Source organism: Oncorhynchus nerka, linkage group LG27 (assembly GCF_034236695.1).
Source record: "Oncorhynchus nerka isolate Pitt River linkage group LG27, Oner_Uvic_2.0, whole genome shotgun sequence".
NCBI lineage: Eukaryota > Metazoa > Chordata > Actinopteri > Salmoniformes > Salmonidae > Oncorhynchus > Oncorhynchus nerka.
This window is the reverse complement of record NC_088422.1, coordinates 67344690-67372058: the sequence shown is the minus strand read 5'-3', so window position 1 is coordinate 67372058 and position 27369 is coordinate 67344690. Positions and strand designations below refer to the sequence as shown.

The 27369-nt window shown below is 44.6% G+C and overlaps 1 protein-coding gene across 3 annotated transcripts in view; it reads left to right on the top strand.

Annotated features, from left to right (window-relative positions):
• The window catches only part of LOC115112187 (SH2 domain-containing adapter protein F-like), a 137939-nt gene that overhangs the window by 11647 nt on the left and 98923 nt on the right, over positions 1–27369 (top strand). For all 3 annotated transcript variants that reach the window (XM_029639055.2, XM_029639053.2, XM_065011911.1), the window contains one exon: positions 18828–18969. In XM_029639055.2, the coding sequence (XP_029494915.1) occupies positions 18828–18969 (142 nt within the window). The remainder of the gene's footprint in view (positions 1–18827; positions 18970–27369) is intronic.

The window sequence follows — 27369 nt, the reverse complement described above, 5'->3', positions numbered from 1 at the left end:
GATCACATCTCAGCTGCCTGAGCCTCCCCAACACTCCCCAGCCCAGATCACATCTCAGCTGCCTGAGCCTCCCCAACACTCCCCAGCCCAGATCACATCTCAGCTGCCTGAGCCTCCCCAGCCCAGATCACTTCTCAGATAATGGAATCAGAGCAGGCGCTGTGAGCCAATCAGGTGTTGTTTAGCCAAGTCATTGAAGGGACAGTTGTGTGTAATTAGCTTACGAGTAGCGTCTCAACATCGTGTGGGGGTTTGAACCGACGCTCTTTAATTTCCCATGGAATAGACATGTTGCGGCTTTACCGCGCGTCCCTTTGTCTTTGGCTTTCTGTTCCAATCTGATTTTGTGTGTGTGTATGTGTTCTTACGGTGATTTTCCCTCCAGCAGCAGTCTCTTGGTGTGGATAAATCAAGGCTGTTTGACTGGCCTATAGATTAGCAGTGCTTGGGGTTCTGAACTTTCCTCATCTTCATTCCTTCACTATCTCAGTCTTGCTTTAAAGCCTTGACTCTGGCAATCCTCTCTTCTGGGGGATGTGCCTAGCTCTTTGTTCTGTTTTCTACTCTGCTCCTCTCTGTCCTTGTAGTGATAGGAGAAATGTCAGAAGTAAACACTACCGGGGCATCTGACCTCCTGGTGGACGGGCACCAGAATCCATCATGTGACACGTGGGTGTCTCTAGACTTATGAGCAGTCTCATACCTGTCTTACTATCAGATGGAAGCTGACAGGTTCTGATAGCTGGCTTTAGCTGAATGTCAGAGCATTACAGGAAGTGCAGTTCTCCTCCCACTCCCACCTCCACACAAACACACGCCTGCTTACTTACACTGTATCACCAAGGAAGACGTCTGAAAGGAACTGCTTTGTAAGTGTCACCTGAAAGGGGTTGTAATTGCTGCTTAATTGTCTGCTATGTGAAAGTCATTTCCAGATGTAACACCCATGGTAGGTTAAATGTTCTCTTTCATTCTTATTTCTGGTACACATGGAATATGGTCCAGGCAAACAGAGTAGAGGGCACAGAGTACAGTGGGCCTATAGAGTAGGAGTTAAAACATGCTGACCCTTTACTATTTTAATGCTTAACAGAGTAACTACACTATACAGTAAATAACTATACAGTTAAAAAATTATGAGTTCATGATGACCAGAGAGTAATGCACCGATATGACATTTTTGGCCGATACCGATATCTGATATTTTCCTTGCCAAAAAAACACGATACTGATATTTAACATTTTAAAGGCCTTTTTAAGCATTTTAGTACAGTTAGAGGCCGGGGTAGGCCGTCATTGTAAACTGACTTGCCTTAACTTACTTGCCTTGTTAAATAAAGGTTACACACACACACTGACCAAAAATGTATTTTGTTGGCATTTAAGTATGTCCCCATTACCAGTAAAACATAATCAAAACCTATTTCTTCACTTTATTTGCTGTGCTGTTTTGTTGTTCAGTCGTTTCATTCTCAACCTCGATTTCTATGGGACGCAGTTTGGGTCTTTGCGTGTCAAAAAAATATACTATTTGATGTGTCAAATAAGCTTGTTGACCAATCAGAACCTGAATATTACCGCAAATTCAACTATTGTGCCTAATACTTATTGTGGCTAGCTTCACAACACATAACCCGGTCAGGTTGAGCCTCACTAGCCAGATGAAGCTATCTGACTGCTTATAACGTTAGTTTTGGGCAACAGGGTTAAGTAGCTGGCTAGCTTTTTATTTTCATGAACTGAAGTTCAATTTCAATAGGGGAACAACAAGTGGCAACCTAGCTAATACTTACTCACAAGGATTCCTAAATCATTGCTAAGAATAATGAAAATGACTGCAGTTTTTACTGGTTATTGTTTTCAGGTTGGTTGTATTTGGAGCTAGCTAGGTACCAAGCAAAAGCTAGCTACTTCAGAAGTTGCAGTCGAACAAATTCTGCTTTATTACCAATGCGGTATCGTAAACACATTGTTCGTGGCCGGTGTTTGCTTGTTTACAGACTTTTTGTACGGCTTTGACAGTGTATCTTTTTTGACATGCAAAGACCCAAACAACGTTCCATAGTATGTATGTACAGTTGAAGTTGGAGGTTTACATACACCTTAGCCAATTACATTTAAACTCAGTTTTTCACAATTCCTGACATTTAATCCTAGTAAAAAAATCCTTTCTTAGGTCAGTTAGGGTCACCACTTTATTTGAAGAATGTGAAATGTCAGAATAATTGTAGAGAATTATTTATTTCAGCTTATTTCTTTCACCACATTCCCAGTGGTCAGAAGTTTACATACACTCAATTAGTATTTGGTAGCATTGCCTTTATGTTTAACTTGGGTCAAATGTTTCGGGTAACCTTCCACAAACTTCCCACAATAAGTTGGGTGAATTTTGGCCCATTCCTCCTGACAGAGCTGGTGTAACGGAGACAGGTTTGTAGGCCTCCTTGCTCGCACACGCTTTTTAAGTTCTGCCCACACATTTTCTATAGGAGTGAGGTCAGGGCTTTGTGATGGCCACTCTAATACCTTGACTTTGTTGTCCTTAAGCCATTTTGCCACAACTTTGTAAGTATGCTTGGGGTCACTCCCGTGCTTCACGGTTGGGATAGTGTTCTTCGGCTTGCAAGCCTCCCCCTTTTTCCTCCAAACATATCAATGGTCATTATTGCCAAACAGTTGTATTTTTGTTTCATCAGACCAGAGGACATTTCTCCAAAAAGTAAGATATTTTTCCCCATATGCAGTTGCAAACCGTAGTCTGGCTTTTTTATGGCAGTTTTTGAGCAGTGGCTTCTTCCTTGCTGAGCGTCCTTTCAGGTTATGTCAATATTGGAATAGTTTTACTGTGGAAAAATTTACTTTTGTACCCGTTTCCTCCAGCATCTTCACAAGGTCCTTTGCTGTTGTTCTGGGATTGATTTGCACTTTTCGTACCAAAGTACGTTCTTCTCGAGGAGACCGAACGCGTCTCCTTCCTGAGCGGTACGACGGCTGTGTGGTCCCAGGGTGTTTATACTTGCGTACTATTGTTTGTACAGATGAACGTGGTACCTTCAGGTGTTTGGACATTGCTCCCAAGGATGAACAGAACTTGTGGAGGTCTACAAATTTTTGTCTGAGGTCTTGGCTGATTTCTTTTGATTTTCTCATGATGTCAAACAAAGAGGCTCTGAGATTGAAGGTAGACCTTGAAATACGTCCACAGGTACACCTCCAATTGACTTAGATGATATCAATTAGCCTATCAGAAGCTTCTAAAGCCATGACATTATTTTCTGGAATTTTCCAAGCTGTTTAAAAGCACAGTCAACTTAGTGTATGTAAACTTCTGACCAGCTGGAATTGTGATACAGTGAAATAATGTCTGTGAACAATTGTTGGAAAAATGTATTGTGTCATGCACAAAGTAGATGTCCTAACCGACTTGCCACAACTACAGTTTGTTAACAAGAAATGTGTGGAGTGGTTGAAAAACAAGTTTTAATGAGTCCAACTTAAGTGCATGTAAATTTCCGACATCAACTGTATGTATTTCATGACGCTAATAGCAGTGACGCTATTACTGTGTAACTCTGTCACAATAATTTTTATCCCAATGGTTGAACTCGACTATCACTATAGCTTTGACCAATTCCCAGACGTTTGTAAGACCCTGGTTAATAGAAGAATTTGACAAAGTCTCAGAATTCTGCAAAATGTTAGTTCTTTATTTAGAGAGTACTCTGAAGTCAAAGAGCCTTGGAAGGGCCCTCTTTCCTTTTGTCAGTTTCAGTCGACAGTTCAGTTGGCCTTTAATGTCTCAACTCTACCCAGCTCATATTGCGAAATAGTAACACAATGGTCTACTCTAGTCACACACATTATGGAATTATTACTCTAACACTTTTCATACAATTATATGATTTCAGGGTGGAATCCTTTAGTCATTACTTTAAACATATACATTCCTTTATCACTCCGGTAGGGCAACATCTGAAAAATAGCTTACTTGGTAGTGTGTACCGGTGCTCAGAGAACGGTTGATTGTCAAGTGTAATGAATTCCATTATCTTGGCTTTAATGAATTTCGCATTGGCGTTGTCTCGCTGAAATGTTCTTACTCTTTCAAATTACTGATCGACTTGTTGACTGCTCGATCCACACAGCAGACATTGTGGGCAAGTTTAGGAATGCTGTGTTGCGCAAAATGTTACATGCCGTCATTACGTCATGTACCTACGTTATATAGATATGCACGTCAGCTTTGACCTTGCTTTTGCACCTCAGCGTTAAACTAGACATCGGCCGATACCGATGTTGGCAGTTTTAGCTGATATAGTCCAATTGCGTTATGGTCACCGATATATCGTGCATCCCTACCATAGAGCCTAGATAGCGATACTATGTAGAATTGAAAGTTAGTTAGGTCCAATGGCAGGGGACAAAATGTAGATTTTTCATTTAAAGATTATCAAAACATTTGTTATTTTCAATGGGTGTGTTTCACAAGGAAATGAACACTTTCCACATAATGATAATGTATATATTTTTAAAGTTGTTGGTTGCTATGGATACACTTACATTTACATTTAAGTCATTTAGCAGACGCTCTTATCCAGAGCGACTTACAAATTGGTGCGTTCACCTTAAGACATCCAGTGGAACAGCCACTTTACAATAGTGCATCTAAATCTTTTAAGGGGGGTGAGAAGGATTACTTTATCCTATCCTAGGTATTCCTGAAAGAGGTGGGGTTTCAGGTGTCTCCGGAAGGTGGTGATTGACTCCGCTGTCCTGGCGTCGTGAGGGAGTTTGTTCCACCATTGGGGGGCCAGAGCAGCGAACAGTTTTGACTGGGCTGCGCGGGAACTGTACTTCCTCAGTGGTAGGGAGGCGAGCAGGCCAGAGGTGGATGAACGCAGTGCCCTTGTTTGGGTGTAGGGCCTGATCAGAGCCTGGAGGTACTGAGGTGCCGTTCCCCTCACAGCTCCGTAGGCAAGCACCATGGTCTTGTAGCGGATGCGAGCTTCAACTGGAAGCCAGTGGAGAGAGCGGAGGAGCGGGGTGACGTGAGAGAACTTGGGAAGGTTGAACACCAGACGGGCTGCGGCGTTCTGGATGAGTTGTAGGGGTTTAATGGCACAGGCAGGGAGCCCAGCCAACAGCGAGTTGCAGTAATCCAGACGGGAGATGACAAGTGCCTGGATTAGGACCTGCGCTGCTTCCTGTGATAGGAAGGGTCGTACTCTGCGGATGTTGTAGAGCATGAACCTACAAGAACGGGCCACCGCCTTGATGTTAGTTGAGAACGACAGGGTGTTGTCCAGGATCACGCCAAGGTTCTTAGCGCTCTGGGAGGAGGACACAATGGAGTTGTCAACCGTGATGGCGAGATCATGGAACGGGCAGTCCTTCCCCGGGAGGAAGAGCAGCTCCGTCTTGCCGAGGTTCAGCTTGAGGTGGTGATCCGTCATCCACACTGATATGTCTGCCAGACATGCAGAGATGCGATTCGCCACCTGGTCATCAGAAGGGGGAAAGGAGAAGATTAATTGTGTGTCGTCTGCATAGCAATGATAGGAGAGACCATGTGAGGTTATGACAGAGCCAAGTGACTTGGTGTATAGCGAGAATAGGAGAGGGCCTAGAACAGAGCCCTGGGGGACGCCAGTGGTGAGAGCGCGTGGTGAGGAGACAGATTCTCGCCACGCCACCTGGTAGGAGCGACCTGTCAGGTAGGACGCAATCCAAGCGTGGGCCGCGCCGGAGATGCCCAACTCGGAGAGGGTGGAGAGGAGGATCTGATGGTTCACAGTATCGAAGGCAGCCGATAGGTCTAGAAGGATGAGAGCAGAGGAGAGAGAGTTAGCTTTAGCAGTGCGGAGGGCCTCCGTGATACAGAGAAGAGCAGTCTCAGTTGAATGACTAGTCTTGAAACCTGACTGATTTGGATCAAGAAGGTCATTCTGAGAGAGATAGCGGGAGAGCTGGCCAAGGACGGCACGTTCAAGAGTTTTGGAGAGAAAAGAAAGAAGGGATACTGGTCTGTAGTTGTTGACATCGGAGGGATCGAGTGTAGGTTTTTTCAGAAGGGGTGCAACTCTCGCTCTCTTGAAGACAGAAGGGACATAGCCAGCGGTCAGGGATGAGTTGATGAGCGAGGTGAGGTAAGGGAGAAGGTCTCCGGAAATGGTCTGGAGAAGAGAGGAGGGAATAGGGTCAAGCGGGCAGGTTGTTGGGCGGCCGGCCGTCACAAGACGCGAGATTTCATCTGGAGAGAGAGGGGAGAAAGAGGTCAGAGCACAGGGTAGGGCAGTGTGAGCAGAACCAGCGGTGTCGTTTGACTTAGCAAACGAGGATCGGATGTCGTCAACCTTCTTTTCAAAATGGTTGACGAAGTCATCTGCAGAGAGGGAGGAGGGGGAGGGGGAGGAGGATTCAGGAGGGAGGAGAAGGTGGCAAAGAGCTTCCTAGGGTTAGAGGCAGATGCTTGGACTTTAGAGTGGTAGAAAGTGGCTTTAGCAGCAGAGACAGAAGAGGAAAATGTAGAGAGGAGGGAGTGAAAGGATGCCAGGTCCGCAGGGAGGCGAGTTTTCCTCCATTTCTGCTCGGCTGCCCGGAGCCCTGTTCTGTGAGCTCGCAATGAGTCGTCGAGCCACGGAGCAGGAGGGGAGGACCGAGCCGGCCTGGAGGATAGGGGACATAGAGAATCAAGGGATGCAGAAAGGGAGGAGAGGAGGGTTGAGGAGGCAGAATCAGGAGATAGGTTGGAGAAGGTTTGAGCAGAGGGAAGAGATGATAGGATGGAAGAGGAGAGAGTAGCGGGGGAGAGAGAGCGAAGATTGGGACGGCGCGATACCATCCGAGTAGGGGCAGTGTGGGAAGTGTTGGATGAGAGCAAGAGGGAAAAGGATACAAGGTAGTGGTCGGAGACTTGGAGGGGAGTTGAACTTCCCCATAATTACAGCTGAGCCTGGTCTAAGATGATTGCTTTGGCGCAGCATCTCCTTGTAGTCCAGTTAGAGGAGTGTTGGGTAGTTATCAATCATATTATTGTTCTCTGAAGTGTCCAAGCGGGCCATCCATTTGTTGAACTCTTCAAGGTATCCCAGCTGCCCTGGCAACTGGCACTATTGTTTTCCAGCAACAGATCGTCAAACATTTCCAGGTAGACTGGGCAGCCATGTGTTTTTTTTCTTTCTCCAAACAATACCTTTCTGTGTTTTTTGATGGGTTTATCATATTCTGTCCTTAACAGTTGCACAGGGAATCAGTTAGTTAGTTAGTTAGTTCTAAATTCATATGGCCCAGGCAGGAATCCTGGAAGAGCTCTTTAGGAGGAAGGAACCTCTGCTGGTGCTGGGCCAACAAAGCTAACTTTATTTACACCCCGCCTCAACCCACCAGGATGATGTCATTCTGCATGGGGAAGATGACTACACTATGACATGGAGGAATCACATGAGGACAAAACTCAGATGTGGAATTATGATCTGGTCAGGAAAGAGATTATGCATTGATATCGAAGTGGACTGTTTATAGAGGTTTATACAACTTTGTAATGACATTGGGTGTTTTTGAAAGCTGAATGATGCATAGCATACCTAATACTGAAAATACTGAGTAGCATATGGTGTATGATTAGAGGTTTACAATGGGTTAAGAGGAGTCTTCACCTGCTTTTTAGCGGTTAGAGCGTTGGGCCAGTAACCAAGCAGTCGCTGGTTCGAATACCCAAACTGACCAGATGAAAAATCTGTTCCCTTGAGCAAGGAACTTAAATTAGGGTTGTTCCAGGGGCTCCGTTCTACTATGGCTAACCCTGTAAAACAACATATTTCACTGCACCTATCTGTTGTCAGTCACAAAACATTTTGTTGCAATTTTTTTGGGGGGGACGACGACGACTTGTTAACCAATTTAACACAATGACAAAGTTTTTAATGAATTAACCCCCATGTACAATTCTAGTCCTGAGATGTGGAAACAGTTGCATTAAAACATTTCCCTTCTCTTTGTTTTTCCTAAAGAGGGTTACTGTAGCTGTTCCACTGTGTATTTCTCTAGGCTTTCAGCTGTATAACCTGTATGGCTCATGTGAACCCAACAGGTCACATAATACCGGCCCTGTATGCAGGCAGTTATTGGCCACTGTAGTCAGGACAGTTGTCTGGGGCCACATGGCACTGTTTTGTTTAATAACACAGTGTAGTAGAGCCTGTAAGGGACGCCCTGGTTGGTGAGCACATCATCAGACACGGATTAAAAGGAAACAAATTGAGCCCTGAGGTTTCATGCCATCCAGGGCATGTACAGAAAGCCTGCGTGAAGCACTGGTATTTTTAACCGCCCCCACTGATAGCGAACAGTAGGACGGCCCTTAACCTCAACTCTGAGTACACCAAACACTGCTGCTCTCCCCACGTAGTTGGCCATATCTGACCTATGCTGGGTTTTCTGTGTGTAGAACATAGGAATTATCCCATGGTATTTTAGATATAGTGTAGAGGGGAGTTAAGCTGTGCTGTTTCTGTATTTACTGTCCGGGAGGTAGAGTGGAGCTTTTTAAGGTCTGTGCCCTTCCTTCACAGTGGAGCTGACCTATGACCTGTGCTCACTGACAGGTGCTGAGGCTCGAGTGTGTGTGTGTGTCTGCCAGTGGGGTCGTGGTCTCCATAGACACGGGCACCACTGGGGAACTGGCCGTACCTCTCATTATAGACTGGGTGGGCACTGATGTCTCTCTAGGCTTCGTAGGACACAGATCTTGAGTAGGGTTCGAGAGTGTAGGGTCCGAGAGTGTGCCCTGCTGTTTTCCCTTCCGTAATATCCTATAGTTACTACTGTATGACATGTAACACTGTTTTATTACTCTGTCTCTAGGTGTAGGCCTAATATAGTTCAGCCACCATATAAATTGCTTGGTGCAGTGATTGGACCAAAGGTAAAGCGACCAGGCCATTGACTGTCTGCTTTTGTTTGGTGGAAAATAAGAAACGAGGGTTGCTCCAGGATTAAGGAAGTGCTCCCTTCCTGACGGGAAGTGTTTACAACTTGGTGACGTTCCCTTTTGACTGGGGCTGGGCAAGTCTACGCTAGCTCGCCACTCTCAAACAGTCTGGGAATGTTGACTCTGCTCTCACATCTGTGCTAAAATATAACCAGGCAGGTTAATATTTCCTCATGTTGCAGCTTGAGCAAACTGGCAAGGGCTTTGTGATTGTGACATTGTACTGTGTCAATACAAAGCTGTGGTGTCATGTTCTGTTAGTGACCTCCTAATCAGGTCAGGCTGCAGTGAAGTCTGTGTAAAGACTCCTTCCCTCTCTCCCTCCTGCTATGGGAGGTGGAAAGCCCCGTAGCGATGGCAGGGTGACATAAGACTCCACCCTGCCTGCAAGTTCTATTGTCAGTCTCGGAGCTATTGGGTTTGACGTGCTGCGTTCTGTGTACACGCTCACCACACAAAGGCTATCTGAGGCCATGTCGCTTCCGACCCCAATCAAGTCATCCTCGTCACATCAAACTTCTCTGCTTTGTTTATGTACAGCTGGCTCTTGGGCCTGCCTCATTTTGTTTTCCTTACTGTCTATAAATCACACACCCAAATCAAAAGGTCATACTCACTGGATTCACGTTGTTTTTATGTCAAGCTCTACTTTTCGTAGTTGTCATTTTTGTCTTCTTTCTCTAGCATAGCAAACCACACACTGATCACTGCATCTGTACACAGCCCATCTGTAAATAGCCCACCCAAGTACCTTATCCCCAAATTGTTATTTATTTTTGCTTGTTTGCACCCCAGTATCTCTACTTGCACATCATCTGCACATCTATCAAGTGTTAATGCTAAATTGTAATTATTTTGCCACTATGGCCTATTTATTGCCTTACTACCTCCCTAATCTTACTACATTTGCACACACTGTATATAGATTTTTCTATTGTGTTATTGACTGTACGTTTGTTTATCCCATGTGTAACTCTGTTGCTTTTTGTCACACTGCTTTGCTTTATCTTGGCCAGGACTCAGTTGTAAATGAGAACTTGTTCTCAACTGGCCTACATGTTTAATAATAAAAAAACTTTATCTAAGGCTGTTTCTCCCAAACACAACTTCTGCAGGTGTGTGCCTCAGCCTTTTATGCATCTAGTGGACCAACAACAAGCCCATTCCTCCTCACAACTTAACCACTACTCCCTCTTCCTTACATTCAAAGAGTCATACATCTATTTCAGAGGGAAAGAGAGCAGAGAAAGGAAATTTGATTTTTTTCAAGCGTATCCTCAAGTGTTAATCTTGAATATCTGTTGAATATGAAGAGAGCCTGAATGTGGGGCAGCCACCCTCCAGCCGAGGTCCTCAGTATGCTATAAGGGCTCTCTGGAGAGAAGGTGGGACTTGGTCCCACTTGAGTGCACAGGGAACTGCAAGAGTCGAAAAGAGACATTCTTTCAAAGAAAGGGATGATCGGCTAAAATAGGGGATCATACGGAAAAGGTAGAGTACAGAAGGTATTCCTGTGAGACTAGGAGGATGGTGACGCATTGTGCTTGGGTTACTGGCCTGACGTTAGGTGATATTACATTAGAAGTAGAGAAGCACCTGTTCAGGCCCAGTAAGCTCAAATGAAATAAATGGTTTATAAAAAATAAAGAAAAGGCTCCGCCTCAGTGAGAAGCCTGCTGCTCTACTGTCCAAAGTGCTGCGTGCCTCTTGGCTCGGCGTTACGCAATATGTTTTGCGTCACTCGGGTTTCTAGAACCTTGGAGTGAGAATAGAAAGTGCTTTTAAAAAAAAAAAAACGAATACAGAGGAAGTTTGTGCAGCAGCTCCCTCGTAACATTGTTGAGGATCCATATGGCGTTGTCAGAGAAACGACCTGCGACCTTGAGTCTCACTTCAGGGATAAAGAGAGAACACATAAAGCTGATACTGTGGCAGACTGGCAGTGTGACATTCTTTTGTCACTAACTTTCAACGGCAGTGGTAAAACATCCTCACAAATGTCGAATGTATTGTTCTCAATCCTGTTTCTTCTCTATCGATCATCAGCACCACATGCTGTGAAAGTACAGACCTTCAGTAGAAGCCAGGTCTGTGACTATCACGAGCATATTCATCCCTCCGTAGGTGATCAGTAGGATTTAGTGCTCCCTTAAACCTTGTGTTGGTGTGACTGTAGTGTGGGTGTGGGAAAACATGACTGCTGTGAGGCCTGAATAGCTCTGCCTGCTGCATAACCTATATCCCACTCACAAGTGTAGGAGGGGCACACTGCACACAGCTGTGTGACGTAACTCTTTTTAGCTTAAGGTGAAGTGTCAAGTGCCTCCTTTCTCCCATTTATAATGCAGCTCTGATGTTTTTCTCGCTCTAACACTGACCCGTGTTACAGGGTATCCGTGTCACTGTCGTTGCGTTTTGGAAGTGTTCCCATGCAAAGGATATGACCAATGACGCACTAAACCACTTCTCCATGTGCCAAATGAGCGGGCTTTTCCCGACTGGCGTGTCAAAAGCCACCCCACATGTGCAGCAGCCCAGAGATCTAAAGAAGCCTGTTTTATGTGGTCGGGATTCTTTTAAGGAGACCAAACAAATAGGTTAACATGGAAAAGTGTGAGCTGTGCTTTGAACAACACAGATGTCTGACTGGGGGAAAGACGGAGAGAGATGGCTGAACACATTGGATGCTACAAATGATCCCCTTGCCACAGGGAGCATGCTGGTTGAAGTAGCATGTGTTGCACTCTTTCCTAAATCCTCACTCCCTTCAAAGCAAGTCATCGATGACTGGGGAAATGCATGTTTGGGCGATGTAGGGGAGAATGGCGGTCTTAATATGTTTTCTTTTGTACCCAGTGTCACCACATGTACTAATTATCTATCATCTGAACAGCTGAATAGGTTCTTGAACGCTGATTGTGTTTTTATCTCTAAATTGTTTCTCTACAGGTCTTCCCTAGCCATTAATATTTGTCTCTTCCCCCCGTCTGTCCTAATCAAGCAACATGCTTTATCCACGGAACATTGACTTTGAGAGGGCTTTAATAAGGCTAAAAGCAAAGCTGACAAATTCATCCAGCTGCAAGAAGACAAACATGATTTCGCTTTACTTATGAGAAGTGCTCTCCTCCACTTAGCGTTGCTCTAGCTTCTATTGCTTGTGACTGATTGAAAACAATGGGCGCTCATGGAAAACATCATTTGATTAGCTAGCAGCTATCTTCCCTGGCTCTTAAGTAGTTATTCAGGGCTGGCGTTGCCACGTCCTTGTTGAGGCCCATAGAGCCACAGGCTGATTCCCAGGCCAACAACCCCTGTCTCTTAGGAGATGTCGTAATAAAGTTTCATTAATGTCAGAGCTGTATTGTGGGAAAGCTCCATATATACAGTATTTTCAGAGGAACATAGCCTCCAGATGGAATCATGCTTCACAATCGGGTTCCATTTGAGTCCTAACCAGATTTCTTCTCCCATCTGTGAATCATACAAGTATCTTATTGATAGTGGCTGTATTGTGTCAACAACGGAGGTTGCAATTGGTTCTGCTTTAGTAAATTGCCTTGTGGCAATGTTTGATGGCAAGCTGTTAGCTTCAGATGACTGGAACTGAGCTGAGTGCTTGTGTCCTGTATTTGGAGTTGAAGATAAGTTGGAGCAGAGTCAGAATTCAGCAACAGGCAGTGTGATGTTATCTGTTGTTCAATTTTCCTTTTTTAAATTAATATTTGTCTAAACAGGAGCGTAAACATATGCTGGGCAGTCTATTCCTCTCCCCTCCTTATCCCCCTCTCTAAGATGGTTTTCATTAGTTCTGATATCATTTTTAAAAAAAACTTAAGAACAAAAGAGCCATGGCAGCAAAAAAGAGCCCTTTGAAACACCCTAATTCAATCGAGCAGCTAAGCCCTGAGTTGTATTAGGTTATCAGTGGCTCAAATCCCCTGTGGCGTGGAGACATAAATCACAAATGCCAGTCCCTTTCCCCCTTTCCCTCCATTCCTCCTGCCCCCCCCCCCCCATTGACTCTTGTGGTGGCCTGGTAGGGGGAGAGGTGGGGGAGGCTTCAGCCCCCAATAGCTCTGACATCCCTCATCCTTTCTGGACCAGCTGTGACATTTGTCACATTTCTGTGTAACGTCTCCACATTACATTACTGTCACCAGTCGTTCAGGTGGCTACTCAGATGGCTGGCAGGGAGGCTGGCTGTCATATTAGACATGCACGCGTGCACACACATGACTATCTGGTGCATCCAGCAGCAGTTTACTTGTATTATTATTATTAGTTTTTTTGGTGTTTATAGTTTGAGGAGTTGGATTTTGCTTATGAGATGTCAATGACGGAATGGCATATTTAACTAAATAGTTTGGACGTGGGGGAAAGCTATAAATTGGTGCAGCATACTGCCAAAACCCTATCATCCTATACGATGACCACAAACTAAGACTTTAATGTTCTCCCTTTTATGGCCCCAGATGCTCTATATGATAATTGCCTGTTAGATCCACTTGGTCTGCATGTGATGGTGTGGCAGAAGGAAGATTGTGTATTTTCCTAGTTCTAATGGAGGACTGCAGCCCAATTGAATTGTAATCTCAGAAGCACTCTCTGTGCTAACTGTGTGGAATGCCAAGTGGCAGGTGCCTGTTACACTCTCTCTTCTTAGCTAATGCTCTCACTAGTCTCACACTGATTCGAAATAGACTTCATTCCTTGAGAGCTGCAATGTATTTTTAAGCAGTGTGTGGCTATTTCTCCTACTCTGGCTGCCTGGCTATCTAAGCAGCTGCAGGTGTAAGACATGGTGAACCTGGTAGCTCAGCACGACACCAGGCTGGGAGTTATTTAAGTATGTTCTGCAGTGTAGGGATATGTCCTGACTGCTTCCAGGGGGGCGAGATGGTATAAAGCCTAAAAGGTTACTTTGTGAGGCTACTCACAGCTTACATCTCTGCTTAGAAAAGCTCACATACAGTATAGCACTCTATATAGAAGCACTGCAGTATTGCACTCACTGTGGGTAAATTTGACTTTCATGACAAGTGTGGTGGCTTGGCTGTGGTCCTGACACACCCTGACATGCCAGCAGACAGATGGTGGGTCCCCAGGCAAGCAGGCCGCCAGGCAGGGAGGGAGGGAGGCGGGCTGGCAGAGAGGCAGGGAAGCTGGTAGGCAGGCGGGCAGGGAGGCCCCAGGAAGGCAGGTAGGGAAGCAGACAGGCAGAGCCTCGTCTCTGACGTTCCCCTTTCTCCATGTTCCCCGACTCCTCCAGCTGGGTAGCATTAGTGCAGTGTGGCAGGACCTTCACAGAGAAGGGGTAACTCCCCAAAAACACTCAGACTAATTGATCCCCTCCTACCAAGTACTGGTGTTAGATGTGGCCCAAGGCAGGGGAAAGTCAACACCCAAGTAGTGTGGTAAATGCCAACTTTTACTTTAATTTGCTAAGTTGTTTGCTTGTTTCCCTAAATTCATTTTCTCTGAATAATGGATATGGAACTGTTAGATTGATGTGTCAAATGGAATGTAGTTTGTCCATTCCATTGCTTTTGTACGCTTTTAAGACTGTTTCTTGGTATCTTAGGCAGAGAAATCGCTGTCGACACATAAATGAAAATCTCTGGGGAAAAAAATAGTTATAAAATATGAAAATCTGGTGGGGTAGCTAGTACTAAGTGATAAGGAGAGGTGGTGGGAGGCAGGAAGCTGCCATCCAGAACAGGCCTCCGTATCAACCTCAGCTTCAGGCTCCAGAGGACAAGCAGAATGGCTCTCCTCTCTTCCTCAGCAGCAGCAACATTACCAGGTGCTAAAAAGAGCTTTCATTTGCTGACTGTGAAAAATGATTGAGCGAACAAGACCCGTCACAGGGCTAAATATACAGTATGTCTGGCTTGATTGCAATGTTCTTTTCCACCTCGTTTAATACATACATCTTTTTTGGTCCCTGCTGTTTGTTGACAGAACCACACAGTCCAATATAATGTTTGTGGGCACAGCAGCCATCCATCGTCAAGCTAGCTACAGCTTTGTGGCAGAACACTAACAAGGGGAAGGTGTAGAATGAGGACGTACGGTAGAATTGTCCTACTGTCAGGTATCATGCCCTTTCTGAGGAGGGCACTGACATGAGTCGTTGAATATCTACATTCATATACACTAAGATATAGTAAGTATGGGGTTGAAGGCATGCCAGTCATAAGGCACAGTTTCCTTTAATTACTAAACCAGGCTTTCTCTGTTCACCACGTGGACACACAGACGGCTCCTGGCGTACACGACTGCAGCTTAACGCACTGAGGTTCTCTCCCTTGCTCTCTCCCACGTGGAATGTGTTCAGTCAGAATGGGTTGCCAGTGCTCTGGGCTGGCTGTAAGTACACTCCTCTGTTTTGGTCAAGATGACTTAGTATCTGGTTTGGGCTGTGCTACTGTTTCCAGATGGACACAGACCCAAGGTGATATATCGTGTGAAGTGGATAAACATACTCCATGTGAAGGGTAACATGCCATTTGTAACGGTTGAATACTTCAGTGTCAGGAACAGGAACATCTGAAACCTGACTGGCTGAATTTAATTAAAGTTGTGCGGGAGATGTATTCTATTTGTGGTAGAAAAACAAGGCCAAAGAGTGTTTGCATTGGATGCATTTCCTCTTTTAATATCACAGAAGAAAAACAGAGGAGGAAAACCCATAATTACACTGTGGCAAACTAGTCCTAGTTATATTATGTCCCGAAAACAGATGGAAAAGCAGGAGGCAGGCCATCTGTGTATAATACATGATAGCCAGTATGAAGCACATTTAAGGGTCTTTAAAAAGAAAACCTGTCTAGTACCTAATCTACCAATTTATGTGTAGGTGATCTGTTGGAGCATATACAGTCGTGGCCAAAAGTTTTGAGAATAACACAAATATTAATATCCACAAAGTTTGCTGCTTCAGTGTCTTTGGATATTTTTGTCAGATGTTACTATGGAATATGGAAGTATAATTACAAGCAAGTATCAAAGGCTTTTACTGACAATTACATGAAGTTGATGCAAAGAGTCAATATTTGCAGTGTGGACCCTTCTTTTTCAAGACCTCTGCAATCTGCCGTGGCATACTGTCAATTATCTTCTGGGCCACATCCTGACTGATGGCAGCCCATTCTTGCATAATCCATGCTTGGAGTTTGTCAGAATTTGTGGGGTTTTGTTTGTCCACCCGCCTCTTGAGGACTGACCACAAGTTCTCAATGGGATTAAGATCTGGGGAGTTTCCTGGCCATGGACCCAAAATATAGATGTTTTGTTCCCCGAGCCACTTCGTTATCACTTTTGCCTTATGGCAAGTGCTCCATCATGCTGGAAAAGGCATTGTTCGTCACCAAACTGTTCCTGGATGGTTGGGAGAAGTTGCTCTCGGAGGATGTGTTGGTACCATTCTTTATTCATGGCTGTGTTCTTAGGCAAAATTGTGAGTAAGCCCATTCCCTTGGCTGAGAAGCAACCCCACACATGAATGGTCTCAGGATGCTTTACCGTTGGCATGACACAGGACTGATGGTAGTGTTCACCTTGTCTTCTCCGAACAAGCTTTTTTACGGATGCCCCAAACAATCGGAAAGGGGATTCATCAGAGAAAATGACTTTACCCCAGTCCGCAGCAGTCCAATCCCTGTACCTTTTGCAGAATATCAGTCTGTCCCTGATGTTTTTTCCTGGAGAGAAGTGGCTTCTTTGCTGCCCTTCTTGACACCAGGCCATCCTCCAAAAGTCTTCGCCTCACTGTGCGTGCAGATGCACTCACACCTGCCTGCTGTCATTCCTGAGCAAGCTCTGTTCTGGTGGTGCCCCGATCCCGCAGCTGAATCAACTTTAGGAGATGGTCCTGGCACTTGCTGAACTTTCTTGGGCGACCTGAAGCCTTCTTCACAACAATTGAACCGCTCTCCTTCAAGTTCTTGATGATCCGATAAATGGTTGATTTAGGTGCAATCTTACTGGCAGAAATATCCTTGCCTGTGAAGCCCTTTTTTGTGCAAAGTAATGATGACGGCATGTGTTTCCTTGCAGTTAACCATGTTTGTCAGAGGAAGAACAATGATTCCAAGCACCAATCCTCGTCAACACTCACACCTGTGTTAACTAGAGAATCACTGACATGTCAGCTGGTCCTTTTGTGGCAGGGCTGAAATGCAGTGGAATTTTTTGGGGGATTCAGTTCATTTGCATGGCGAAGAGGGACTTTGGAATTAATTGCACTTCATCTGATCACTCTTCATAGCATTCTGGAGTATATGCAAATTGCCATATACAAACTGAGGCAGCAGACTTTGAACATTTATATTTGTGTCATTCTCAAATTTTGTCCACGACTGTATATTTGTATATCGTATCTTATCTTGTTCAGTGAAATCAAAACTGGATCAGAAGAAGGACGGTGCTTTCCCAGGTGGTGTGAAAGCCTGGAGTTGGGGAAATGCTTTAGACATGGATCGTACTGTACTGGATTCCTCGGTTCCCCCTTAAAGTCCACGCCTGGGAGGCTTGGCAGGTGTCTTCCCCTGTGGGCTGTATTTCTGAGAAGGGTGTGGAGGAAGGGCTGTGGTTGTTTTTAAGGACAGTTGATTGGTTGGCCGGTACAGCCATGGCATGCAGTAGTCTCTAGTTCACCCTGGGATTGCCCAGCTCTGTCCACTAGATGACTGAAGAGCTTATGTAGAATGACACCAAACCCCTTCCTGCTAAAGTATGACTCATGGGGTGTAGTGCTAATTGACTCCTTTCCTGTATGTGTGTCTGCGTGTGTGTGCTTGACTGCATGTGTGTGATTGTCTGTGCGAATGTGTCCTGTGTTTGCTTGTCAGTGTACAGTATGCTTGTTTGCACATTGTGTTGACTTAATCATGGTAGGTCTCCATTGAGTTGTTTCCCAAATTTTGGACCCCACCCCACACACACACACCACACACCACACACACACACACTCCTCCAGTCCGTCTGTCTGCCCGCTGGGTGAACAGACTGGCACCACTAGTGGTTCTCTAGAGTCCCAACTGAAGATAGCCCATATATGTTCACCTCCTGGTACTGGTAGTAGCCAGTCCAAACCCCCTTTAGTCAGATTTTCTCTTTGGAGTCCCTGTCCAACATGGCAGATGGAAGAGAACTTTAAATATTTAATTTATCTGAAAGAGAATTATGTATGTGAAGGGGAGCAGTTTTCTTGGTGCTTAGGAAATTGCTCTGGCCAGAGATGCTGAGACTGTGTGTGGACAGACCCTAAGAGTTGGCTGTATTTCTGGGGCTTAGGACAAGATGTCCACTTAATTGTCAGCTTCTGCAAGACATTCTTAGTAAAGAGAGCAAGACTGCAATCAGCCATGGCTCGCTGCCAAATCCCTGTAAATCTGTAGAATTGTTACTCTTTAAGACAGTTTACCAGTTGTGGGCTGTCCTCTTTTTCTCCTCGCTCTTTGAAAAGCAGGCACTGTCAGAGTACCATGGTATAATTAGACGTAGCAGGGAGCATGAAGTCTAAAGATGGTGGATGGTGGAACTGAGGCACACGGAGAAAGATGCTGTTATTTATGTCTTTTTTACTTTTTCTTTTCTGTCTGGGTGTTGTGACGTGTGGAGATCACATGTTCCTGCAGAGCCCAGACTGGTACTATCACTAATACTGTCACCTCCACTCCTCTCCTAAGGTTCCAGTTACATTTTCTCCTCATCTCCTGCCTCTGCAATGTAACTCTCTGGGCTCCGGAATGTGTTGTGGTTTTAAACAGAGCCGTAAAATGTATTCTAATCTTTTCTCACCTACTCTCATTCCCTCCCTCCCTCTCTCTAGCTCATTATCCTGGATGACTATGCAGACCCGTTTGATGCGGAGCAGGACGGGGGGACCCAGGCCACCACAGAGAAGGTGACCCAGGCCAGCACAGAGAACGATGGCTACATGGAGCCCTATGAGGCCCAGAAGATGATGGCAGGTAGATCAATACTCTGTTCTCCCCTGGGTTCTTCAAACCTCTGCACATTACATTTGACATTTTAGTCATTTAGCAGATGCTCTTGTCCAGAGTGAGTAGTGAGTGCATACAATTTCGTCAGTTATCAGTTGCCACCTTCATTCGTCTTTCCAGACGTTTGGGTGATGGGATTCCTGCATCCCCCTGGTCAGCCGTTGAGGACTTGTGGCTTTGTAATTGGAGCGACTGCCTGCCCGTCAGAGATCCCAGTCTACCCTAAATTTTCTCGTAACCCTGGGTGGGGGCCCTAACCTGGTGCTGTCAGCCAGAGCCAGCTGAGCCAGAGGGCAGAGGCGTCACTCTCTGAGGTAATATGCAAGGCAGAGCAAAGCAATGCTACCTCTTACTAACTCACGCTAACTCACCTCTCTGGTTGGGTTTAGTGTGGCGTTTTAATATGACTACTGCCAGACCTTATTTGTTGGTCAACTGTCTGATATCTTGGATTAGCCTTCCATTCAACCTCGGCCTCTTTGTGGAATTACAGGTCTAGTAATGCATCTTAGCCTTCATTATGTCTGCCTATGGAAGCTGCTTCTTTGTTGACAATTAATTAGCATGTCACTTGACCTTATGTCACTTGACCTTATGTTTATTGGCTTGTCACTAATTAACTTGGTCAGATGGCCACATGGCGTGCTACATGACGGATGCGGTAGACCACAAATGATCTCTGTGGAGAGCTGGGTATCAGAAATACGATTGAAAGCAGTTGTTTTGCTCTTGAAGTAGACAGAGAATAAATTATACTAGCAGATAGGTCATTTAACTTTAAATACATATTCAGGAAAGACAGATTTGATTTATTCTTTGAACTAGTCATGTTTGGTGACAACCGTACTGCTGTGAAGGAAGACATGGATTTGAGACAACAATAGCTCTGCTAACGCTAGGATTCAGCAGAAACCCTACTCACCACAACTTTGTCAAAATGAACATGATTATGCAGTGTGCGAAGACAGAACAGCATCAACAAAGAATGAAGAAAACAAGCACAGAATTCCAAGATATTTAAAGGAGAATCTTGCGGTTTGCACATTCCCTCACTAAATGAACATTCTGGAGCTTTGGACCAGTCACCTGTGGTCTGTTCCATTAGGGATGTCAAGGCTCAGAAGACGGGGCATTTTTAGAAGGTCCTGACCTCTCATGTTGGCTTCCATCTTCATCCCCCTCCCCTCAGCCGCCCTCTCTCCACAGTGTAATGGCTTTCCTGTCGCCATCTTCTCTTCTGATCCATACCTTGACGACAAGCTAGGACCCTGGCCTTTTCTCTCACTGCTGAATATTAAGGTTTAATGTGACCAGAGACTTCTGGTTTATGGTCTTTCCTACCCATGTGGATGAAGCTTAAGAGGACCATAATAAAACAGGGTCATAACCCTGACAGGGTTCAGCTATAAATTCCTTTTTTGTTGCATTTGAATCAGGAACCTATATTGCCAAACAGCAAGGTTGATAGGAATGTGGATTGCGAGCAATCGCCATAGTAAGACATAATAACGCAGCGTGAATAAACTTTACATCAGTAAATATCTGTTTGAATGTCCTCGGTGTACAACTCATGTCTGTGCACATCATTAGATCTGCATAAGATTGGAGCTCCTTTCAACGTACATTTTACTAGTCCAACATTTGATATTTTCTCATTCATCATGAGAAGATATCACTTGAGTAATAAAGCTCCCTGTCTGTGAGGATCATACAGTTTTACTGACGGCCATGTCTATTTCTGCTGTGTTCAGAGACTGGCATATTCCTTGTAGTTTATTCTATTGATTGCCAATTCTAGTTTTGCTGTTGTTTTGACAGCGCTGTCAGGGAACATTTGAAATGGTGCTGTTCTGTGGATTTATTCAGCCCACTTCTGCCATCCTGTTGATATCCACAGTAAACTAGAAGAGCACTGAAGGACAGATTCATGCTGATTGTTTCATCAAGCAAGTGTCAAATAGTACACTTTGATTTACACACACACACACACACACACACACACACACACACACACACACACACACACACACACTGGATGGCTGTATTGGCCCCATTCCTTGTATTCTTTCTATGGACAGTGTAATTACTGTGTTCCCCCTGATTGACCAATGTCCTGCCAAGGCTCTGGCACTGGCAGTGTTGAGCATATTTGTCAGGCTAGCGTCCTACAATTCTGTGGCGAGAGAGGAAGGAGAGGGAGACGAGCCACTGCCCAGACCTCTGTCATGTGGCAGTGGAGGGATTTACTGGAGTGAGGCCTGGTCAGAAATTCTCTCTCTCTCTGTGTCTCTCTGTGTGTGTGTCCAGGCTGAAATAGGTTTTCCCTGGCAGTGTGACCCTCTGCATTGTTATCAACCGCAGAGCCTGACTTACTCTCTGTCATCTCCCAGCTCTGCTCTGATCTGAATGCTAGCTAAGGAGAAGCTGTTGTATCTGTGATGCTGTACAGGCTCAGCCCACTGGTACTGGACCTCACTGATGTCTGATGGCTGTAATACCCAAAACAACAACTGGAGTTCTCCTATTTATGGTTTCCTTTTTTTCTTTTTTAAATGTAATTTTACCCCTTTTTCTCCCCAATTTCGTGGTATCCAATTGTTAGTAGCTACTATCTTGTCTCATCGCTACAACTCCCGTACGGGCTCGGGAGAGACGAAGGTTGAAAGTCAAGCGTCCTCCGATACACAACCCAACCAAGCCGCACTGCTTCTTAACACAGCGCACATCCAACCCGGAAGCCAGCCGCACCAATGTGTCGGAGGAAACACAGTGCACCTGGCAACCTTGGTTAGCGCTCACTGCGCCCGGCCCGCCACAGGAGTCGCTTGTGCGCGATGAGACAAGGACATCCCTACCGACCAAGCCCTCCCTAACCCGGACGACGCTAGGCCAATTGTGCGTCGCCCCACGGACCTCCGGGTCGCGGCCGGTTACGACAGCGACCGGCGTGACCAGCGCCACCCGGGAGGCTTATTTATGGTTTTCTGTCAGAGCAAGTTTTTACTTCACACCGACCACATTTCTATAGACTGTTGAAGAGCTGTAACGATGTACGCTGAATGTCAGGAAGCAAGCTCAGGGAGTGAAAACATTTAATTAATAAATGAACAAAACAAGAAACACAATCAGCGCACCGACATGAAACAGAAACAATGACGACTGGGGAAGAAACCAAAGAGAATGACATATAAAGGGCAGGTAATCAAGGAGGTGATGGAGTCCAGTCGAGTGTCATTATGCGTGTAACGCCGGTGACAGGTGTGCGCCCTAACGAGCAGCCTGGTGACCTAGAGGCCAGAGAGGGACCATATGTGACAAGAGCATTGGGCTTATCTCCACATAAAAGCGACTGTAAAGTTTAAACCTTCAGAGGCGTGTGAATCGTAGTTTCATATAAAATGTGTATCTAATTAATTAGAGACACTGGATCATTGATAAATCAGATTGATTTCTATTAGTATTGGTTTATTGATCCCCTCCTTCTCTCTCTCTGCTTGTCGACACCAGCCTCTCTGCAGTCTCAGGTTTCTCCATAGATTGAATTTGTCTGTACCACTCAAGCCCGGAGTCTCTTCACACACCAGACTCACTCACAGGCACACAGACTCACAGGAAGAAACTTTTTAAATAAACTTTTATTGTCTGAGATACGTCTGAGTTATACAGTAATACAACATTTTATTCATTCAACTTGAAAATGACAGTTTTGACACACAATTACTACAAAAGGAGAACATAAACATTACTGTAAAGGAACACGACAGAAAATGTTTAAGCACAATTCATTTGCATTATTAATTTGTGTAATTAAGCACTAGCACTGATGTCTTTGTTAATGATGTACTGGTTGAGAGTAGTTGAACTTTAGTTGGGTTTCAAGTTTTAGTTACGTCTCGGCCGATTTCTCACCGGACCAGAAATGCACTTCGCTGCATTTTTCTACAGAAGAACGACATGGCCATTGCTCAGCGCCATCTTAGATGACTATTAGGCTGTCGACATGCCCAGTACCCAGTGGTAAGCGGTGTGCCATCCACCCAATTCCAGACCCCCTCTTCATCTCTGTCCGTCAGACAAAAATCCAGACTTCCCAGAATCCGTTGACAAATACCTGTTCCTCTGCTGTTTTCTGACCACCAGCTCCTCTCCTCACAGTCCTGTCTGCTCTCCTCCCAGTTTCTCTTCTCAGTAGAGATGTAGTACAAACTGGATTTAAAACGCCTCCATCCCAGGGTTGTTCAACTCCAGTACAGGGAGCTCTGTCTGGAGACCGTCTCTCTCAACCTGTAACTGGTCTTTTACTTTGGTCATGTTGATGTAGCGAGTCTCTGTAGAGGAGACACAGGGTGATATTGAGAGTAGCTTGTAGGATGCACATCAACCCAAGACACAAAGCAGCCAGTCTGAACTAGAGGTCGACCGATTTATGATTTTTCAACGCCGATACCGATTATTGGCGGACCAAAAAACCGCCGAAACCGATTAATCGGACGAGTTTATTTATTTGTAATAATGACAATTACAACAATACTGAATGAACACTTATTTTAACTTAATATAATACATCACTAAAATCAATTTAGCCTCAAATAAATAATGAAACATGTTCAATTTGGTTTAAATAATGCGAGAACAAAGTAAAAGTGCAATATGTGCCAATACGAGCCTTAGGTCATTAATATGGTTGAATCCGGAAACTATCATCTCGACAAGAAGATGTTTATTCTTTCAGTGAAATACGGAACCGTTCCGTATTTTATCTAATGGGTGGCATCCGTAAGTCTAAATATTCCTGTTACATTGCACAACCTTCAATGTTATGTCATAATTACGTAAAATTCTGGCAAATTAGGTGGCCCAAACTGTTGCATATACACTGACTCTGTGTGCAATGAACGCAAGAGAAGTGATACAATTTCACCTGATTAATATTGCCTGCTAACCTGGATTTCTTTTAGCTAAATATGCAGGTTTAAAAATATATACTTCTGTGTATTGATTTTAAGAAAGGCATTGATGTTTATGGTTAGGTACACATTGGAGCAAGGACAGTCTTTTTTCGCGAATACGCACCGCATCGATTATATGCAACGCAGGACACGCTAGATAAACTAGTAATATCCTCAACCATGTGTAGTTAACTAGTGATTATGATTGATTGATTGTTTTTTACAAGTTTAATGCTAGCTAGCAACTTACCTTGGCTTACTGCATTCGCGTAACAGGCAGGCACCTCGTGGAGTGCAATGAGAGGCAGGTGGATAGAGCGTTTGACTAGTTAACTGTAACGTTGCAAGATTGAATCCCCGAGCTGATAAGGTCAAATCTGTCATTCTGCCCCTGAACAAGGCAGTTAACCCACCGTTCCTAGGCCGTCATTGAAAATAAGAATGTGTTCTTAACTTCTTCGCTCTTTTAATTTTTGGATAAAAAATGTTCCCGTTTTAAACAAGATATTTTGTCACGAAAAGATGCTCGACTATGCATGTAATTGACAGCTTTGGAAAGAAAACACTCTGACGTTTCCAAAACTGCAAAGATATTATCTGTGAGTGCCCCAGAACTAATGCTACAGGCGAAACCAAGATGAAATTTCATACAGGAAATGGTCCAGATTTTGAATGCCCTGTGTTCCAATGTCTCCTTATATGGCTGTGAATGCGCCAGGAATGAGCCTGCACTTTCTGTCGTTTCCCCAAGGTGTCTGCAGCATTGTGACGTATTTGTAGGCATATCATTGGAAGATTGACCATAAGAGACTACATTTACCAGGTGTCCGCCCGCTGTCCTCCGTCCGAAATTATTGCGTAATCTCCAGCTCCATGCGCGTTCCATTTTCTTCAGAGGAGAAAGTCAACTGCCACGAATGATTTATCATCGATAGAAATGTGAAAAACACCTTGAGGATTGATTCTAAACAACGTTTGCAATGTTTCTGTCGATATTATGGAGTTAATTTGGAAAAAAGTTTGTGTTGTAATGACTTAATTTTCGGTTTTTGTCTTACCCAAACGTGATGAACAAAACAGAGCGATTTGTCCTACACAAATAATCTTTTTGGAAAAACAGAACATTTGCTATCTAACCGAGAGTCTCCTCATTGAAAACATCTGAAGTTCTTCAAAAGTAAATGATTGTATTTGAATGCTTTTCTTGTTTTTGTGAAAATGTTGAATGCTGAATGCTAGGCTTAATGCTATGCTAGCTATCAATACTCTTACACAAATGCTTGTTTAGCTATGGTTCAAAAGCATATTTTGAAAATCTGAGATGACAGTGTTGTTAACAAAAGGCTAAGCTTGAGAGCAAATATATTTATTTCATTTCATTTGCGATTTTCATGAATAGTTAACGTTGCGTTATGGTAATGAGCTTGAGGCTATAAATAGGATCCCGGATACGGGATTGCTCGCTGACTTGCCTAGTTAAATAAAGTTTAAATAAAGGTGTACATTTTTTATTTTTTTAAACGGCCAAACCGGTGTCCGAAAATACCGATTTCCGATTGTTATGAAAACTTGAAATCGGCCCCAATTAATCTGCCATTCCGATTAATCGGTCGACCTCTAGTCTGTACAGTCGTCTTCTCCCTAGGGTGGTAGACATCACATGGTTGTTTTTCTTCACGTGTACATTCTCACCTGTTCAAGAATGGCTTTCATATGCCTAATTGAGTTCACCATCGGATTCATCATTCCCTGCACTGACAAACTCTGCCATCTCCAACTTTACCTGTTAAAGTCTTCCTCGCTTTGAGATACTAGTGTGTGTTTGTTATGGCGTGTTTGCCCAACACTAGACTGTTCTGAATGTTCTTTACCGGTTCCTTCTTATAAGCACAAGATGACAGGAAACTGTCGCACCAGGAAGACCATGGCAGCCATGAGTGTGTGGTTGTTTGAATGTTTCCATGCCACCTCTGATGCTAGCTTCTGCCCTGGTTTCTGTGCTCTGTGTGTCTGCATTTAACTCTAAGCCCTTTACATTGGATTGCTGACTTAACTCTGCTTTCATTTAAACATTTTCTTCATATGCGCACTCTCTCTCTCTCTGGCTCCCTTTTGTCAGGCCTATTATTTTAAATGGTTGTATTTCTGCTGCAGGATAAGTAGTTTTAACCTCTATGGTCTACAACAGACGGCGAGACCAAAACATGTTCATTTTAATGGCCTCATGAGTTGTTGATTGTTTAGCATTTAGGAATCAGATTGATAATTGCATAGCCTAAAACACTGAGTAAAGTCATTTGTTTGCCTCAAGTGATTGTTTGTTATAACCACTGTAGGAGTGAGTGTACATTATTACAGTCCTTGTTTTAGTAGATTGTCTTTAGTTTGATTTCATGGGTTTTGGGTAAAATGCTATTGACTCATTTTGAAGTGGGCTAATCAGAAATAGTAGTTTGCTTGAATTGTAATGCCATAATCCTTATGTTTGACTTGCGCAACACACACACCGTGTGAAATGTATGATGTGCGGCCTAGGATGAAGAGTAGGTTATTACACAGGCATTTTTCTAACGGTTACGCTGTGTGTGTGTGTGTGTGTGTGTGTGTGTGTGTGTAAACTGTAATCCAGCCCTCTCCCTGGAGTCTCCCCTTCTGTGCCCCCAGCCCATCTGATTTATGAACCTGCTGGAGGTGCTTGTCACGGCTTACTAACCTGTAAAGCCTGAGCCATAATCTGCTCTCTGTTTTTACTGGCTTGGCTTACAGCAGGGCCTGTGGAAGTCTGCAGCGATACTGTGTATCACATTGCCTCTGTGTGTATTTGCAGTGTGTTGCGTCTGCTGAGGCGTGTGTTTGCAGTGTGTGGCTCTCTGAGACGTTGACTGGTTGGAATGTGCTGGTGTTTCCTGGCTGTTCAGCCACGCTTATTTATGTTGGGCTCGTGTGTGAGTGGATGGGCAAGCCGTGCAGCAGACCCCCCACACACACACACACACACACAGGCGTTCTAAGCTGTCAGCTGGGCCATTCTTCACGTACCCCAGCACCAGCTAATTACAGATGGGGCTGCCGGAAGATGCAATTGCGGATTCTCTCTCTTCCACTCCCTTCCTCTCTCTTTTCCTCTCTCCTTTCCTCTCTGTTACATTGTTGTATTTGTTGAGACTTGCAGTCAGGGCCATGCAGACAGAGAAGGCTGGGTCTATACTGCAGGGCTGTACTCTTCAGGCCATTTCTCAATGGCTCCAGTAATAGACGTGACACTCCCTGAGTGTGTGGGCAGACACACTCTCACACACACACACAACACCCCCAACCCTCACACACAGGGGCCCATCCTTCCCAGCCATATCAGTCATATGAGATTTTTCCCACCGCGTGTGGGAGGCGTTGTGCAAACAACCGGCATGACTGTGCT